Below are 18,449 nucleotides of genomic sequence, written 5' to 3' on the forward strand. Positions count from 1 at the left end.
AGTATAATTTCGGAATGTTCCGGCCAATTCCTGGGAGGCTGGGTATAGGGCGCAACATCCCTGGACACGCTACTATTTCCAAATCAAATCTATATAATAGGTATTATGTTTCATCATGAATGCATGAAAGGGGGGGGGGGGGGGGGGGTCGTTTTTGATTGCCAGTAACGTCATTCGTTACACACGCCGATCAGGGGGATGGGTATGATAACCTTGCACGATCAAGCTGAAATTGACGTGAGATTGTCCTTACCTGTGGTCGATGGTATTCAAAAAAGAATATTCCAATTATTTGATCGTCATCTGGTACATCCTATGTCCATCTGGTCCACAACATAACCCACCACAACATATGGATCGGGGGTCCCGAAAACTATTCAATGCGATCGAGTGAAGCCCTAGGTTTCCCATTACTAGAAAAGTGCACCCGGAGCGGTTTAAACGTAGCACCCGGTCTGGAACAGGGTTTCCTGCACTCTCGATACTGCCTACTAGCAGGATATGGCCGGTACTTCACCTTCAGAGTCCCAGTATGCCTTTTAACAGCAACATACAGGTCCCTGATATTGAATAGGATATTAAATATATATATATGTTTTTGGCCGTTAACTCATTCCCCGCCAACAACGTTTATATACGTTACTGGGCGCCATCCTTTGAACGCCAACCACGTATATACGTTATTTGATCGTGTTTCCTTTTTTCCGATATTTTTATTCATTATTCATCCGGGGACCTCGGTGTTACCATAAGGAATGAGTCTGAGATCGCCAAAGTGCAATACCGGCTGCATCCAGCTAGACGGCGGTATAGAGCACCCTTTGGTGACGATCAAAGCATCAAAAATCATCCATTCATGATGAAACATAATACCTATGATATAGATTTGATTTGGGAATAGTAGCGTGTACAGGCAAGAAACAACAACGTTTATAGTAGAATTGACGTATAAGGCTATTACTCAGCCTTTCAGGAATTACCCCAGACCACGCTATAACTATACTTATATTCACCGCGGTATAACACAGGAACGTATGGATGAAAACATTTATTCTTTTTCACATATACTGAACGATAGATAGGTGATGTCAAATGGGCCATAGTATTGTATCCATAGCTATAATATAGAATATAGTTATAGCTCTACAAACAAGGTGACGCACTCCTATCTTTTAAAGCGTGGCAGTGCTAGAACGGGACCCATCTAATCCCCGCCGGCCAATGAGTTAACCGTTGGCGCCCAATAATGTATATATACGTGGTTGGCCACGAAAGTGTTAACATGTTGGAGATAATAACGTTTACCTTGAAATCACATCTATACTCTCTATCTTTGTCTCTCTGTGTATCTGTTTTTGTCTCTCTTTCAGTTTCATCCTCTCTCTCACTCACTGTTGTTGCTCTCTGTTGATGTCTAACACATGTCTCACATCCATCCTCCTGTCCCCTCTCTCTCTGTTTTAAAACTTTAGATGGATGAACTACAACATTGAGACCAAGGTGAGTCTTTCATGTGCCAAGGCTTATTCCCCCTGAGGCACGCGCACGCACACACACACACACACACACACACACACACACACACACACACACACACACACACACACACACACACACACACACACACACACACACACACACACACACACACACACACACACACACACACACACACACACACACACACACACACACACACACACACACACACACACACACACACACACACCTATCTTTACATCCATGGTTATACACCAGGCCTCAGGGTTAGCAGCTCACCCACACACCCCGACAGAGATGGATTGCGGACTCTGGCCCCTGTCCACACACACACGCAAATACTCATACACACACATCATACTGACTATCATCCACCCCCTGCTTGGTCACCAAGCCCTGCAGGTCTGTATGGGAGCATCTTTAACTTTAAGGACAGAAAGGAAGCAAGAAAGAAGCATTGGGTTTAGCAGTTAACTATATCTCTGCTAACTTTAACAAAGTGGGAGAGAGAGAGAGAGAGAGAGAGAGAGAGAGAGAGAGAGAGAGAGAGAGAGAGAGAGAGAGAGAGAGAACCATATGTCACCATAGTTATGGGTGTGATATGAGGAATGGACTGTGTGCCTACAGGAGAGAGAATGTAGAACCGAGAGGTAGACGGAGAACAGAATGGACACAAAGAGAGATGGAGAGAGGGGAGGAGAAAAAGAGAAGAGTAGAAGATAAAATGAAGAAAAGATGAGGGTACAAGAAAGTGAGAGAGAGAGAAAGAGAGAGAAAGTCATTGCCTTTCTACACTGAATGCCACTACCTACATTGAAGGAGGGATTGTCGCTTATTCAACCTTGAATTCGTTATTCGTTTACGGTGTTCCTCCGTGCTAGCGTATCTGCAATTTTTTTTTTTTTGTAAAATTGCCCAAAAAGTTAACAATTGTGGACCTTTAAGTCATCTTCTTCACTGAAATGCATTCATAGCGATTGAAGGAAATAAAGATGCCTGTGAAGGGACAAAGGTGAATGGTGTGTATCTGAACCACCAAGACCCCCATGTGTGTGTGTGTGTGTGTGTGTGTGTGTGTGTGTGTGTGTGTGTGTGTGTGTGTGTGGGATATAATTGATTTATCCTCTCTCTCTGAGCTGACAGGGCTCCTCATCCAGATGCATTCTATCCCACTTTTCTATCATCCCAACACCTATCATTGACATCCTGTACAGAAACAGAACCAGCTTTCCTTCGATTAGTAGGAAGAGAGTTGTCGAAGCAGTTTTCTTATCAGTCCTGGACTACTACTTACCTTTACCGGTAAGCTACCTCCTTATCAATATTGGAATATCATTATAGGAATCTTGGAACCTATGGGACCTGTTCTAGTGACTAGTGACCAAGTTCTTGAGGTCCCCCGAGTTTGCTCTGAACAGGGTAAATCTGCATTTCACTATGGTGCTCCTAGCTTGTGGAATGAACTCCCAAGTCCCTAAAGATTGAGATTATCCCCTCTGTTGCAGAGCATGCAACGGCCCACATGTGGGCCCTGTTGAGGACGATTTTCCCACTGGCACTTTGGCGACCTCTAGCGGCTAGGGTGTGCATATTATTATTATTATAATTTTTTTATTATCTTTTCCCCCCCTCCTTTTTACGATTTTTCTCCCATCCCACTGTTAGTCGTTATGCCAATTCCCAACCCCCTTCCTGGTTGTTGCGCACTCCCCCCTACTGTTGGTCCGGGAGGCCGGAGACTGTCGCATGCTTTCCTCCGACACATGTGCAGCCAGCCGGCAGCCAGCCTGGCAGCGCAGATTCTCACCGGGAGAGTGTAACGTGTGGAAGGTCACACTACCTCCCTCCAGATCCTACCCTCGCTGTGCAGGCGCCCCGACCGAACTGTAGGGGTCGCTGTCCACAACGCCCAGGACCCACCCATCAGCTTTCCCACCCCTAACACTGCCAATTGTGTTAGTATGAACGACCAGCCAAGCTGATAGCAACGCCGAGAGCTGGACTCGAACCCAGCGTCTCCAGCGTTGATGGCGAGCGCCTTGCCCACTACACCACCTAGCCCCCCAGTGCATATTTTTTAATACAATATATATATCGAATTCAATCCCGATTTGTTGCCTGTAGATAGCCATTTAAGGTGACAAAATCCGTTCTCGGTTCTCGAGTTACATGCCGATATGTGAGGCGTGCGCCGAAGTACACGGTATTGTACAAATACCAATTCCGACTCCCGGGGCTCTAGCTCCGTCAATCATTTGGCGATCTAGAAGATTATTGGACAGGGTTGTAGCCAATGAGTGTGGCTTTCCAATGATACCCCACCTGGGGAAGTATGAAGAGATCTAGGTGAAAAGTCACAAGCGAAAACCGCCGGCGCCGAATGAATTGAAGTCTATGAGGAAAAGGAAACCAGGAACGCTACACAGTTTACCAAAATCGCTCCTAATCACTCATTTCTGAACGGATTTTTATGAAATTTGGACATGCACTACACAAGACTTCGGACCCAGGACTATGGACCCAGGGTGTCTTTTCAGCCATACCCATTTCTGGGGAAATACTACTTCTGGACTACTAACTACTACAGAAAAAACGTGAGTAACACGTTTTTCTACAACTCAAGTTTAGACCTATGTTACTCTATTTCCTTAGCACTAAAAGTGAATTTTCGTTATTGTATCAGACACCTTAGAATGTCATCTTTCAAAAGAGACCAGGCTCATGCATGTGCTATAAGTATAAAGTATAGTATTTTGGTTTGCAAGAAGAGTATGCAGTCCTCAAAAATGAAAACTAAAATGGCCAATTTTGGGGGCGCCTGTTGACCTTGGTCCCTAAACATTGTCAATCAAGTTGTACGTTTTTAAATCTTTTTGTTATCCTTGCTTTTTTCTGCCCTCATCACCTCAGCTGTTTTATTGTTGTGATTTATATTCTGTATTTATGATTTATCATCTCTGTATGTAAACTCAACATAACTGTAAATGAGGGAAACTTTCCTTGACTAGTCATGCAAGTCAGATGTCGCCTGTCGCCATAATTACTATATTGACTTATTGAACGATTTATGGACATGAACTCGATCATTATGCGGACCTCGACAGTGCCGTTAATGTGTGTGTTTGTTTAAATAGAATGTCAGCAACATTTTTGCCAATCACACTGGTTCTGTCCCTCTCGTCTCAGTCTGCTCTCTGTGGGAGGCGGGTCTCAGTGGCAGTTCCTCTGGCATACACACACATTTTAGATGCTTTATTTATGTCCACATAAATACAAAGTACATTAAGGACATAAACACTAACAGTGCAATTAGCTCATTGGGAGCCATTCAATTACGTTTGTGACTGTGCAGCATTCATTGTACACATACAATATTGACACACAGACAGACAGACAGACAGACAGACAGACAGACAGACAGACAGACAGACAACCAGCCAGGTGAAGTACAGAGATAACGTGTCACTCCAGGCTAAACGATTCCAGCCAGTAGGTTTGGAAGAATAAAGGGACTTGGTTTCAAAGCCGCATTCCACAGATCTGATCTGGAAACAGTTTGGGTTCAAGCCGAACGAGAGAGGAGCCAACGGTTCTTTATTTTTTTGTTATCCTTGCTTTTTTCTGTCCTCATCTTGCTGTTTTATTGTTGTGATTTATATTCTGTATTTATGCTTTATCATCTCTGTATGTAAACTCAACATAACTGTAAATGAGGGAAACTTTCCTTGACTAGTCATGCAAGTCAGATGTCGCCTGTCGCCATAATTACTATATTGACTTATTGAACGATTTATGGACATGAACTCGATCATTTTGCGGACCTCGACAGTGCCGTTAACGTGTGTGTTTGTTTGTTTAAATAGAATGCCAGCTACATTTTTTCCAATCACGCTGGTTCGACATCTGACTTGCATGACTAGTCAAGGAAAGTTTCCCTCATTTACAGTTATGTTGAGTTTACATACAGATATGATAAATCATAAATACAGAATATAATTTGTGACACCATGTGAACATCAGGTTAGTATAGTGAAAGAATAGCACTGTTTTTTCAATCTGTACATAATGTAAATATCTGTAGATGATCAACTCAGACGGATCTATAGATCTTAAAGGGGAACTATCTTATAAATGGCCTTTTCCAGTGTTTAGTATTGTTTTCTAGCTATGTGGGTTTATATTAATGGGGTATATGTCTCTAATTCTCATTTTGGCACATTCTTCCAATTCTCATCTCACAATATTGTCCCTCACTGAATTGAGTCATCTGAAACTTAGCATACTTTTGACGTCAAACAATTCTCATCTGCAGAATAACGCCCGCCCCCTCTATGTTTGTTGGGCACCCACCGCAGGTGCACACACTCAAACATTATTTATTGCAGTACGCAAGCAAATGCGTGGAATTGAAGTTTAACAGTGAGTTGTGGCGGTCAGGTGGCATAGCGGAGATTGCGTTCGTCACCAACGCTGGAGACGCTGGGTTCGCATGTTCGAATCCAGCTCCCGGCGTTGTCACCAGCTTGGCTGGCCGTTCACACTAATACAATTGGCAGTATTAGGGGGTGGGGAAAGCTGGCGGGTGGGTCCTGGGTGTTGTGGACAGCGACCCCTACAGTTCGGTCGGGGCGCCTGCTCAGCGAGGGTAGGATCTGGAGAGAGGTAGTGCGGCCTCCCACACGTTACACTCTCCCAGTGAGAATCTGCGCGGCCAGGCTGGCTGCCGGCTGGCTGCACATGCGTCGGAGGAGAGCATGTGACAGTCTCCGGCCTCTCGGACCAACAGTAGGGGAAAGTGCGCAACAACCAGGAAGGGGGTTGGGAATTGGCATAACGACTAACAATGAGATGGGAGAAAAATCGGAAAAAGGAGGGGGAAAAAGATAAAAAAAAAAATAACAGTGAGTTAGCATTGGGTTAGAATTTAAAAACGTTATGAGAAAAACGGGCAAGATATGTTGTGCTGTTCCTGACTGCCAAGCAGCGAATATGTCCTTCCCTGATGATGATGTGATCCGTCATCAATGGGCCAAGTTTGTGAGCTATGGCGATCGTGACTTGTGGAGACTATTAGAAGAGGACAAAACAATCACACTCATGGATGATAACTTGCATTTTCACCAGACTACATTGGACTCAGAACTTCTGGTAAATCATAAGGTGATAATGATATCGTGCTCCACAAGCAATGGGCCAAGTTCGTTTTTGGATTTTTGCAAAGACGAGGGACTTTATAATGCTGTTGTGATGTCCTGGCTGTTGCTAAAGAAGAAGGGAGCTAGCCTGTACCAAGTCTTTGGGACCAAAAGAAAACATCGAATCAGTAAGTACATACAGTACGTCGTAATTAGTTAATTAGCAGTAGGACCTCGTTCATTCATCCGTTTGTGTATTACGGTAGTCTTCTGCGTGCATTTCATATGGGAGTTGAAGAAGTGGGTGTCCTATGACATAGCTTTGAAACTCCACTTATTTCGTTTTACAATGTCAAAGCCTTTTAAATATAATCAAAACGTTCCCGCATTTCTGTCCGCTTTATCGTTTTATGACAGAAATCTGATAGTGTATGCGTGTTCGCGCGAGGGGGAGTCGGATTTGGCATGTCTATTTGTCTATTTGTTGTGGGTTTTATTCCCCTCCTGTTTAACCCTTTAATCGCCAAGGACGCCGTAACTCGTCATTCCCCGCCATGCTTAATCTGCCAATGACGCCGTAACACGTCATTGAGATCAATATTTCAAAAATCTGTGATGGCAATCATATTTCTCCCGTGGAGACTTGAGATCTACTGTTGATCCCCTCTCAACTCTCCAATGGTTCAAGAGCGCCATCTGGTGGCCGATCGGCGGATCGCCCAAACAGCAAACCGGAAACGGAAACTGGTGCTCATCCAAATTCGGTCGGACCACTCGCTATAGCTCCCGGGACTCGAGCTCGACACAATGGATAGCGATCCGTTACCAATAACTCGATAAACAACATGATTTGGACGTATATACTATTATACAACCTGGAGATGGATAGCATATTTCAACATCCCATAATGGCAATATTTTTGCTCCACGCTCATCGCCCAACGGCCCGATGAGACTGGGGTAAGTTTCAGCGTTTATTTTTACCGTGTTCGATACAAACTGTTCTGATGATCATATCACCCACACTACATGAATCATCTAACGTTGGCCACGGAATTATAAACGACCCCCCCCCCCCCCCCATCCGGTCAACATCAGATGATAAGTAGTAACTTCTAGAAGCACGTCCATTTGAATTTTTTTATCTGGCGCCGATCGCTATCAAACTGTATTTGATCATCAATATAATGCATTTAGGGCTATAAATCACGTTCTGCAGAATGCTTATACTTTAGACCGTATTTTAGTATGAATATGTGAATGAAAAAGTAGAACGTTGCTACATCCTAAATTATAGATAATTGACGTTGAATGGGCCATAGTAATGTCAATTTAGCAATACAATTTAAAAAGTTATAGCCCTGCAAAGAAGGGGAACTTCTCCATAGACAAATAGAGCTTACAGAGGATGGTATAAGGATGTACATAAGCGTGGCAGAGAAAGGGTTAATACATATCATTTTCTTTGGAAAACGTATTGTTTATTGCCTGTCGGGACCTGTGCTTAAAGCACGCACTGGACGGGCTGGCTTCACAACAGCCCACTCCAGGTATAATTTGTTTGGTCATCAGACCTTTGATTGTGACATTGGCCAATGCCCACAAGGTTAAAGAAGTGATTCTAGGGGTTAAGGTTAGGGTAATGGGTTAGGGCATGTTTTAATTCCCTAACCTTAACCCCTAAGTAACCAAACATTTAATTAAAACATGGCTGTGTGTGTGTGTAGGGAGTGCAGCATTGCTGGTCCTTCCCTGAGTGTGTGTGGTGTGTGTGTGTGTGTGTGTGTGTGTGTGTGTGTGTGTGTGTGTGTGTGTGTGTGTGTGTGTGTGTGTGTGTGTGTGTGTGTGTAAATGTGTAGATGTGTATGTGGGTGTGTGTGTCTGTGAATGTATGTTTGTGTATGTGTGTGTCTGTGTGTATACAGTATGTGCATGTGGGTGTGTGTAGGGAGCTGGTCCTTTCCTGAGTGTGTGTGTGTGTGTGTGTGTGTGTGTGTGTGTGTGTGTGTGTGTGTGTGTGTGTGTGTCAGGGTTTCCGTTAGAAAAAATTGTTGCCGGCCTCAGTGTCCGGTAGATTTCAATCTACCGGTCAAATGAGAGAAATTCCGGTCAGAGTTTATTGAGCTTAAAAACAATTGATAGGCAAAAGAATGACAACAAAACAAAATAATGACATCATCAAGGCATGTAGATTTATAATATTTTTACTTAAAACTAGGCTACTTTTGCGTATAAAGTCATTCTATTCCAAATAAAATAAGTCCCGAGACTCGTGCTGCTGCCGACTTTAAATCAAATAGGTGTCTGTGGGCAGTCGCCCGACATTAATAAACAACAGTCTGTTATAATCACATTTTTATGAGCTAACGAATTCCGTTATATTGGACATTTGTATTAATTATATCAAGCGAAGAACTGAGAAATTTGGCAGAGAGAGACGGCAACATTATCGTGGGTTTGCGTGACGACTCTCTCTCTCTCCACCTCCCAATGACTTATTTGCGAGAGTATGTTGATGCAGAGCAGCAGATTCAGCTGTTATTGGCTCTTTTCTGGGGACCGCACAGCAGCGCCCCCCACCCAACATTGAATTGAAAATGGCTGAATTGGAGTACTGCTGGAGTACTGCATTGTGCTGCTGCTGCTCCGGCTCTGCAGCTTCACAAAAGTTCGCACACCCAGCACTAAGCTCTCGCTGACAACGTCGTTGTCATTATTAGAAGCAACGATGAAACAAATGTAATGATTGTTTCGTTCATCGCATAGGCTATTTAATTTTAGCCTATTTTAATACAATTCAAATAATCAAATTGTGCTTAGACTCAGGGAATTATTTTCACCGGACATTAAGACCGGAGAGATTAAATATGTCGGACTTCAACAGATTTTGCCGGTCAAATACCGGTAATTACCGGCTAACGGAAACGCTGGTGTGTGTGTGTGTGTGTGTGTGTGTGTGGGGGTCCTAGACTGTGATGTATGGTCCTCTCCTCCAGGTGCTCTGTGATACTAAAGGTTAATACTCTGCAGTGAACAACCAGCAGGGGGACCATCGGCTGGTTCCAGTGACTTCTTTTTTACTTAACTAAATAGTCTTTGAGAGTCATTCATTCTTTCTGACAGACTCATGCAGGCATGAAATAACTCAAGAGTTAGTGTTCGTTTCATTAATTTCATTAAATAGAAAATTAAAGTCATTATCTGTCTCGGAATGTTGTCACAGCCTACGGGAAGACATACGTATAATGTTGTTTTTATTAAGCATTTTTTTCTACATTATTACAAAATACAGATCTATTTTAATATCTAGTGTAATATTGAAAATCAAAGTTGTCCAGAGGGAACAAACTGGTTGAGTTGATTCACAAAACAGAAGTGAGCTCTCCGCCGGCAGCGGGTTGGGTGCTGTGCTTTTTAATTCGGTCTGTGTCCTGGTGAGAACACAACACAGAACAGATACGGGCTATTAATCTACCCTACTGTGTATCACTGCTTCTACTGCTGTGTGTGTGTGTGTGCGCTTGCCTGCTATTGGTTAGATCAGAGAGCAGCCCGGGGCTATTAATCTACTGGGGCTCGTTGTTAGTGCTGTTTTTAGGACACACACGCACACGCACACCACACACCACACACCACACACACACACACACACACACACACACACACACACACACACACACACACGCATATAAAATGATTAAAGTGAGCGCAAACACACATGCACGCACTCGGTGTTGGGCATGATGGATCTCTCCTCTCACAGTCGCCCCCTTGCCTCACATCATCGCAGCGTGAGAGAGGAGAGAGGAATGGAGGGATGGTCCCAGCGTGAGGGAGGGAGGAGAGGAATGGAGGGATGGTTCCAGCGTGAGGGAGGGAGGAGAGGAATGGAGGGATGGTTCCTCTCCTCCATCACATTTCACCTCACTCAGTTTCTGTATAGTTCCCAAAGGCCCCGGTTGTTTTGGAGGGGAAACAAATCCTGGGTCCTTCTTTGACCTCAGTACGTATTCAATATTAGATAATTTTTTGCCGCTTATTCTAAGGTTACTTGCATGGAAGTGTTGATTTGATATCAGTCAGTATCCCTCGTTTTTGGCTACTTCATGCAGTCTCTAATCTGTCTCTAATCCATTAAATATCAACATTGTTACTCTCTATCGCCCTCCAGGTCCCCTCAATCACTTCCCAGGCGAGCTGGACGTGCTCCTAAGCTCTTTCCCAGAAGATGGCACCCCCCTCCCTCAACTGGGGGGTGGGTCCAACCTCCCTAAAACAAGCCAGTCACACCCCTCATAAAGAAACCAACCATGAACCCCACCATCATAGACTACTATCAACCTGTCTCTCTTCCCTCCTTCCTCTCTAAATCACTTGAATGTGCTGTATCCAACCAACTTACTGATCATCTATTACAGAATGACCTCCTAGACCTTAATCAGTCAGGCTTCAGGACTGGTCACTCCACAGAGACGGCCCTCATAGCAGTCACAGAGGCTCTTCACTTAGCAAAGGGCCTCTCCTCTGTCCTGATTCTCCTGGACCTGTCGGCAGCCTTTGACACGGTCAACCATCAGATCCTCGCAGGAATGGGAGTGACTGGCTCTGCACTGGCATGGCTGACATCCTACCTCGATGACCGCTCCTACTGAATATCATGAAGAGGGTCCCTGTCACCCCCCTGACCCCTTTGGATGGGTGTCCCCCAGGGCTCGTCCTTGGACCCCTCCTCTTCTCCCTCTACACCAAATCTCTGGGTAACAATATGACCTCTCATGCCTTCTCGTATCATTGCTATGCCGATGATACTCAACTCTTCCTCTCCTGTCCTCCCTCAGATATCCATGTCTCTGAGCGGATCTCAGCCTGTCTGTCCGACATCTCCGCCTGGATGACGACCAACCACCTCAAACTGAACCTAAGCAAAACAGAACTGCTTCACCTGCTGGCCAAATCCTCCCCACTGACAGTCACACATCACACCCACATCACAGTGGAAAACTTATCTGTAGCCTCGTCCCCGACCGCCAAGAACCTTGGTGTAGTCCTCGACGACCGGCTGAACTTCTCCGCTCACATCACCGTAACGACCAGAACCTGCAGGTTCCTCCTAAGCAATGTCAGAAGGATCCGCCCCTTCCTGACAAAAGAAGCTGCCCAACTCCTTGTCCAATTAACAGTCATGTCTCGCCTCGACTACTTCAATGCACTGCTCGCTGGTCTACCGACCACTGCCGCCACCAAGCCTCTTCAATTCATCCAGAACGCAGCCGCCCGTCTGATCTCCAACCTACCAAAGTCAGCCCATGTTACCCCACTTCTCAGGGACCTGCACTGGCTCCCCATCGCCGCACAAATTCGCTTCAAGGTCCTCGACCTGGCATATCGCGCAGTGAAGGGAATGGCTCCAGACTACCTCCGGTCAATGGTCTCTAACTACACACCCTCAAGACCCCTCCGCTGTACACCTTCTGGCCACCTCAGACCCACTCCTATCCGAGCTCCGGGAGGGTCATCAAAGAGAAGCCGCCTATTCTTGGTCCTCGCTCCACAATGGTGGAACAAATTTCCCACCACAGTTAGGACAGCTGAAACCCGATCAATCTTTCGCCGTCGACTAAAAATACACTTCAATCAATATCTGAAATGAATAAAAGATTTAATACAAAAAACATTAACCTTCTTACCGTCTTATACTATCATGCACTCTACTATACTACTATACTAATATGTCTTTACTACTATACACTCAACACTGCAGCCAAGTTTCAGCACTGTTTGATGAACATTGTTCAGAGTTGTACCCTTTCTGCTGACTTGTCGTACAGAACTTGTAAGTCGCTTTGGATAAAAGCGTCAGCTAAATGACTAAATGTGAAGCGCTTTGGATAAAAGCACAATATAAATGCAGTCCATTTATCATGCTAATGTGGCACTTGTTCTAAGTCACTCTAGGTAGGAGTGTCTGGTAAATGTATCTAAAATTATCTCCTTCCTTGTCCATCACTACCCACATCCCCGCCCACTGACACACTGACTCACACAAACACACACGCTCTTCAGCTACTGTAAATTAAACATTGTTATACAACAGGTACTGTAGGTCCGATCACGCATTGTGATTGGTCGAGAGCGTTCTAAACCGTGAGTATATTCATGATACACTCATGGTTAAATCACCATGAATATACCACTGCGCTGGCTTTAGAATGTTGTAGAAAGTTTCATCTGCCATTCATCAAAAGGAAACGGTGTCAACATGACCTACACCGCAACGTTACGTTTGATTTAACGTACCCATTTACCATAAACGAGTGGATATATAAAGAGGACGGGCCTACATCTACCGATAGCTTTCAATAGCTTGTTGATAGCCTACTCCATTTTAAATTCCATAGCAACGAGACATCTTTAGAAACTATCTTTCTATGCCAAGTTGACCGAAATCGATATAAAATACCCTAGAATTGTCTGTATTCATCCTATATTTTTCCCGACGGTGCAACTTGCTGTATAAAAGAAATAATACACTCGAACCAGTGGGATATCATGAATATTGCCACTCTGTGATGCCTACGCCACTCAAGCTTCGCTCTCGTGGCTGCGGGCGCATCACAGCCGTGGCAATATTCATGATATCCCACTGGTTCTGGTGTATTATTGCTTAATGAGGGCAGCACCTGGCGGCTATCCCAATTCAGCCCCTCCTCCCTCTCTCATCCCGCCCACCCTGAAGGCACTTCATAGCCTAAAAGTACAGGGCTCATACACTAAGCACATGGACAGTCTGCAGTCCTTTGCCTTTCACCACCACCACTACCATAAATACCACACCACTACCATAGCTACCACCACCACTACCATAACTACCACCACCACTACCATAACTACTGTACCACCACCACTACCATAACTACCACCACCACTACCATAACTACTACAACCACCACTACCATAACTACTAACATAACTACCACCACCACCACTAACATAACTACCACCACCACTACCATAACTACCACCACCACCACTACCACCACTACCATAACTACCACCACCACTACCCATAACCACCACCACCACTACCACCACCACTACCATAACTACCACCACCACCACTACCACCACTACCACCACCACTACCATAACCACCACCACCACTACCATAACTACCACCACCACTACCATAACCACCACCACCACTACCATAACTACCACCACCACAACTACCACTACCACCACTACCATAATTAACACCACTACCACCACCAGCAATGAGATTATACCTCGAAGACGGTGATGGCGAAGGGATGTCCCAGGTGGTCGTGCGAGGAGAGCAGAACCCTGCGGTTGTCTCCATCAGGTCCACGCTGGACAACAGGTGCAGCTTGGAGTCCACCCAGTACAGACGTCTGTTGGACAGGTCTGGGGGGAGATGAGGGGAAAAGAGGGGAAGTGGGAAAAATATAGAGAGAGATAGATAGATGGAGAAAGAGTGTGTGAGAGAAATAGAGAGAGTTACACAGTTGTTGAACCTAAGGTCTTGAGAAAATCAATTCCAGACACAAAGACTAAATTAAGTTTCCTTGACAACCACATAGAAGCTCAGTGGCCACAGCAACAGGCCACTGGACCAGAGGATTCTATTCTTTACCCTCCTCACATCTTAGACCAAACATTTACACTGGTCCTGTGGAAATGTACACTGATCCCATGATGATCCATGAACCTCTGTGGCGTAAACCTTGTTTGAACCGTGTGTCAACAGAGACCTTCGAGAAACACGGAGGGGAAGAGAGCGGGGGTGGGGGGGGGGGGGGGGGGGGTAGAAAGAGGAGGGAGAGAGATGAAGAGAAGAAAGATGGGGAAATAAAGAAAGGAGGGGGGGAATAAAGGAAAAATACAGAAATAAAAAAAGAAAGGAAGCAAGGAAGGAAAGGAAGAGAAAAAGAAAGAAAGAGTGGAGAGAGAGAGAGAAACAGACTGAGATTGTAACAGTTGGCCCCACCAAAAGTATTTAGCTGTCTGTCTGTCTGTCTGTCTGTCTGTCTGTCTGTCTGTCTGTCTGTCTATCGTGGGGGCGACAGTGGCTCAGGAGGTAGAGCAGTCGTCTGGTAATCCTGAGGTTCCCAGATCAATTCCCGATCCTCCCGGGCAGCGAGTCGAAGTGTCCTTGAGCAAGACACTTAACCCCTAACTGCTCCAATGATCAGGTTGGCAACCTTGCATGGTGAACAAATGCAACTACAAACAAATTGTAAGTGCTATAATGCATCATTTACCATTTACCATTTTATCTATCTATCTATCCATCTGTCTGTCTATATATCCTCTCTTCCCTTTCTCTTTCCCTCTCTTCTCCCTCGAGAAAGAAAGAAAGAAAGGAAAGAAAGAAAGAAAGAAAGAAAGAAAGGAAAGAAAGAAAGAAAGAAAGAAGAAAGAAAGAAAGAAAGAAAGAAGAAAAGAAGAAATTAAGATACCGGCAGCTTCCAGTGGGTCTGTTTGTTACATATCAGTCTCTGTTTCCCTCTCATCAATCAAACCAGTGCTACCAACCTCCAAAATAGAGAGAGAGAGAGAGAGAGAGAGAGAGAGAGAGAGAGAGAGAGAGAGAGAGAGAGAGAGAGAGAGTGAGAGAGAGAGAGAGAGAGAGAGAGAGAGAGAGAGAGAGAAGAGAGAGAGAGGAGAGAGTGAGAGAGAGAGAGAGAAGAGAGAGAGAGAGAGAGAGAGAGAGAGAGAGAGAGAGAGAGAGAGAGAGACATAGAGAGAGATAGAGAAAAGAGGTCATTTGAGGAGAAAAGCACAAGGCAAAGAACTATATAATTGTAATGGGCTTGTAGCTACAACATCAATCATCTTTGACACGTTGGTGAGCACCTCACGTCAAGTGAACACAGCTGTGTGAACCACAGCTGTGATTATAAAGTTGTCGGGTTGAGTTTACTGCTGGGACAGGCTGAAGTGCCCGTGAGAATACAGTATCAAGTCCCAAAGTCTTGGAAATGCTAGGAAATACTGCTGGTGCCCCTACAGGAACCTACAGGAACCAAGCTCCTCCATTGTTGCACTTTTCTTTACTACTATATACGGCAATTATATAGTATATTTTTATAGATATTTTGATATTGTATCCATGTAGAACATGTACCATGAATAGGGGTGGCTACTGAACACGATATTGACTGAATCATGTTGATCATACCTTGTATTGCGAAATAAACGTCAATTGTACTCATCCATCGTCATAACAGTTCTAAAGTGGTCAATGAAGAAACGTGCTTCAGCTGTAAAGCTGAAAAAGCAAGGGCTGATCGGCCGCCTCAGAAAGCCATATCGGCAGCTCCGCCAAAACATAAACATTCACTCAATGTTCAATGAGAACGCCAGGGAGAAGCGGAGGGGGGGGGGGGGGGGGGGACCCCACATATTCATTGGTGGCTACACCTCCTACCCGCTCCGACAATCAGCCGGCGCACTCTATCTCCGTGTGAAATCACTGACGAGGGAGGAAAAATAATCGCTGGCGTTCGCCACGAGTGGTAGTGTTCGCTCGCCTCGCTGGGCTCGCTCCCAACAAAAAATTAATAATAAACGATAATAATTAGTTTTCATACAGATGTAGTGACACCTCAATTTCGTTCGGAGCTGTAAGCACCTTGTCCGCTCTCTTGGTGGTTGGGCCGCAAGGCGGGCAGGGGATTGTCTGACGCCCGTGGGGGATTTGAAGGGACTGATGGGAGTTATTGACGGCACGGCGCCGGGTATCTTATTCATTCCGGTAGTCAAGCGCTGGTTTGATTGATGAGCGAGAAACACAGAGTGAAATGTAACAGTTGGCCCCACCAGAGTCTGTCTCTCTCTCTCTCTCTCTCCTCTCTCTCTCTCCTCTCTCTCTCTCTCTCCTCTCTCTCTCTCTCCTCTCTCTCTCCTCTCTCTCTCTCTCCCTCTCTCTCTCTCTCTCTCTCTCTCTCTCCCTCCCTCTCTCTCTCTCTCTCTCTCTCTCTCTCTCTCTCTCTCTCCCCTCCCTCTCCCTCCTCTCCCTCCATCCCTCCTCCCTCCCTCCCTCCCTCTCCTCTCCCTCTCCCTCTCCCTCTCCCTCTCTCCCTCTCTTCATCTGACACCAGAAAACTGATAATACACTACCTCTCACTTTTAAGTGCGTGCTTTGACTGGCTCAATTTCGAGGGCGCATCAAAGAGCTGAAGTGTCACGGCCCCTTGATCAATTTGGCTTAATTGGTATGTGGGACATGCTTTAACACTAGTGCAAGATAGTCAATGAGTGTTTAGGGGTCAACTTGGTACGAGCCCTTGGTAGCTTGGTAGTCCACTACATTCATCCCTCCATTCATCCCTCCCTCCCTCCCTCTCCCTCCCTCCCTCCCTCCCTCCTCTCCCCCCTCCCTCCCTCCCTCCTCCTCTCCTCCCCTCCCTCCCTCCCCCCCTCCATCCTCCCTCCTCCTCCCTCCCTCCCTCTCTTACCCAGGGTGATTCCATTGGGCCACTCGATGCGCTCCGACACCAGAACTGGCGGTCCACTCCGTTCATCCCGGCCTTCTCTATCTTGGCCCGGTCTCCCCAGTCCGACCAGTACATGAACCTGCCACACGGTACACACACAGACAAGTTAAGACATTTAGCCAGCGAGAGAGTGAGTGCAAGAGGGAGTTAGAGACATAGATAGAAAAGAAAGAGAATGAGAGAGAAAGAAAGAGAGAGATATGAGAGAGAGAGCGGAGGGGGGCTGAGAGAGAGGAGAGAGGGAAATAAAGAAGAAATAGAGATGATAAATGAATGCAGCCTGAGGGCCGAAAATCACTTAAGCAGCAGGTACCATGCAGTACACTTTCCAGCATCTTCTGTATCCATCAACACGACCAGTGACACGTGTCTAATGACACTGTTCTTTATCCACCTCTCTGAACACGACCAGTGACACGTGGCCTAGATAGCATTTTCACCTAATGTGGTGAGATTTGACAGAAAATGCTAATTTTCACACACACAGGGTGGAATCCACAAAGAATGGATTGCACGGTGCTAATTGCACCCTTAACTGCGTGAGTTTAGCACACGGTATCTGCTCCGTCTTTGTGAGCTACTGTATCCACGTCCCACGGATGAGATACTAGCGCAGATGTGTTGTGCTGTTTGTTCCTGATCTGGTCCAGCGCAGTTGGCTCGCGGAGCAGTCTGCACCTGACAGCGCTGTTGGCAGATATCAGGAAGGGGGAAATAAACCCGAAATGAGGCATAGACATAACATTTTTCACCATTAGTATTCCGTTAATTTCGTATTGTATTTCGTTTACTTCGTAATTTATAGAGCTTACTTCATTTGTATTTTCATGACACATTGCGTCCTTTGTTTTTGTCACTATCTTTCGTCATTGCATTTAATAATCATAATAAATAATAATAATAATAATAATAATAATAATAATAATAATATCTTATAATAAAAAAATAACAAAGTAACAAACATAGTGGACAGACACAACAATAATAATGAGAAATTAGGGGTTAAAGGCTAAGTTGAAGAGGTGGGTTTTGAGCAGTTTTTTTAATAAGTCCAGAGTTGGGGCGGTGCGGAGTTCTGCGGGGAGGGAGTTCCAGAGGGTGGGGAGCTGCCACACTGAAAGCACTGTCCCTGAAGGTCCGCAGTCTGGTTCGGGGATGGAGAGCTGACCAGTGTCCGTGGATCGCAGGGACCGTGACTGATGTAGGGGTGGAGGAGGTCAGTGAGGTACTGAGGTGCCAGAGCGTGAAGGGATTTGTAGGTGAGCAGGAGGGTTTTGTAGGTGTTGCAGGATTT

At 45.4% G+C, this 18,449-nt stretch overlaps 1 protein-coding gene across 1 annotated transcript in view; it reads right to left on the reverse strand.

Moving 5' to 3' along the window:
• Positions 1 to 18,449, reverse strand: part of lrp8 (low density lipoprotein receptor-related protein 8, apolipoprotein e receptor) — a gene marked incomplete at both ends in the record, with an annotated part of 393,308 nt that overhangs the window by 26,099 nt on the left and 348,760 nt on the right. The window contains 2 exon segments of the mRNA XM_084311233.1: positions 13,922 to 13,995; positions 13,998 to 14,060. Coding sequence (XP_084167359.1) covers positions 13,922 to 13,995; positions 13,998 to 14,060 — 137 coding nt within the window.

This window comes from Notolepis coatsorum, assembly GCF_963971535.1.
Source record: "Notolepis coatsorum genome assembly, chromosome: 3".
NCBI lineage: Eukaryota > Metazoa > Chordata > Actinopteri > Aulopiformes > Paralepididae > Notolepis > Notolepis coatsorum.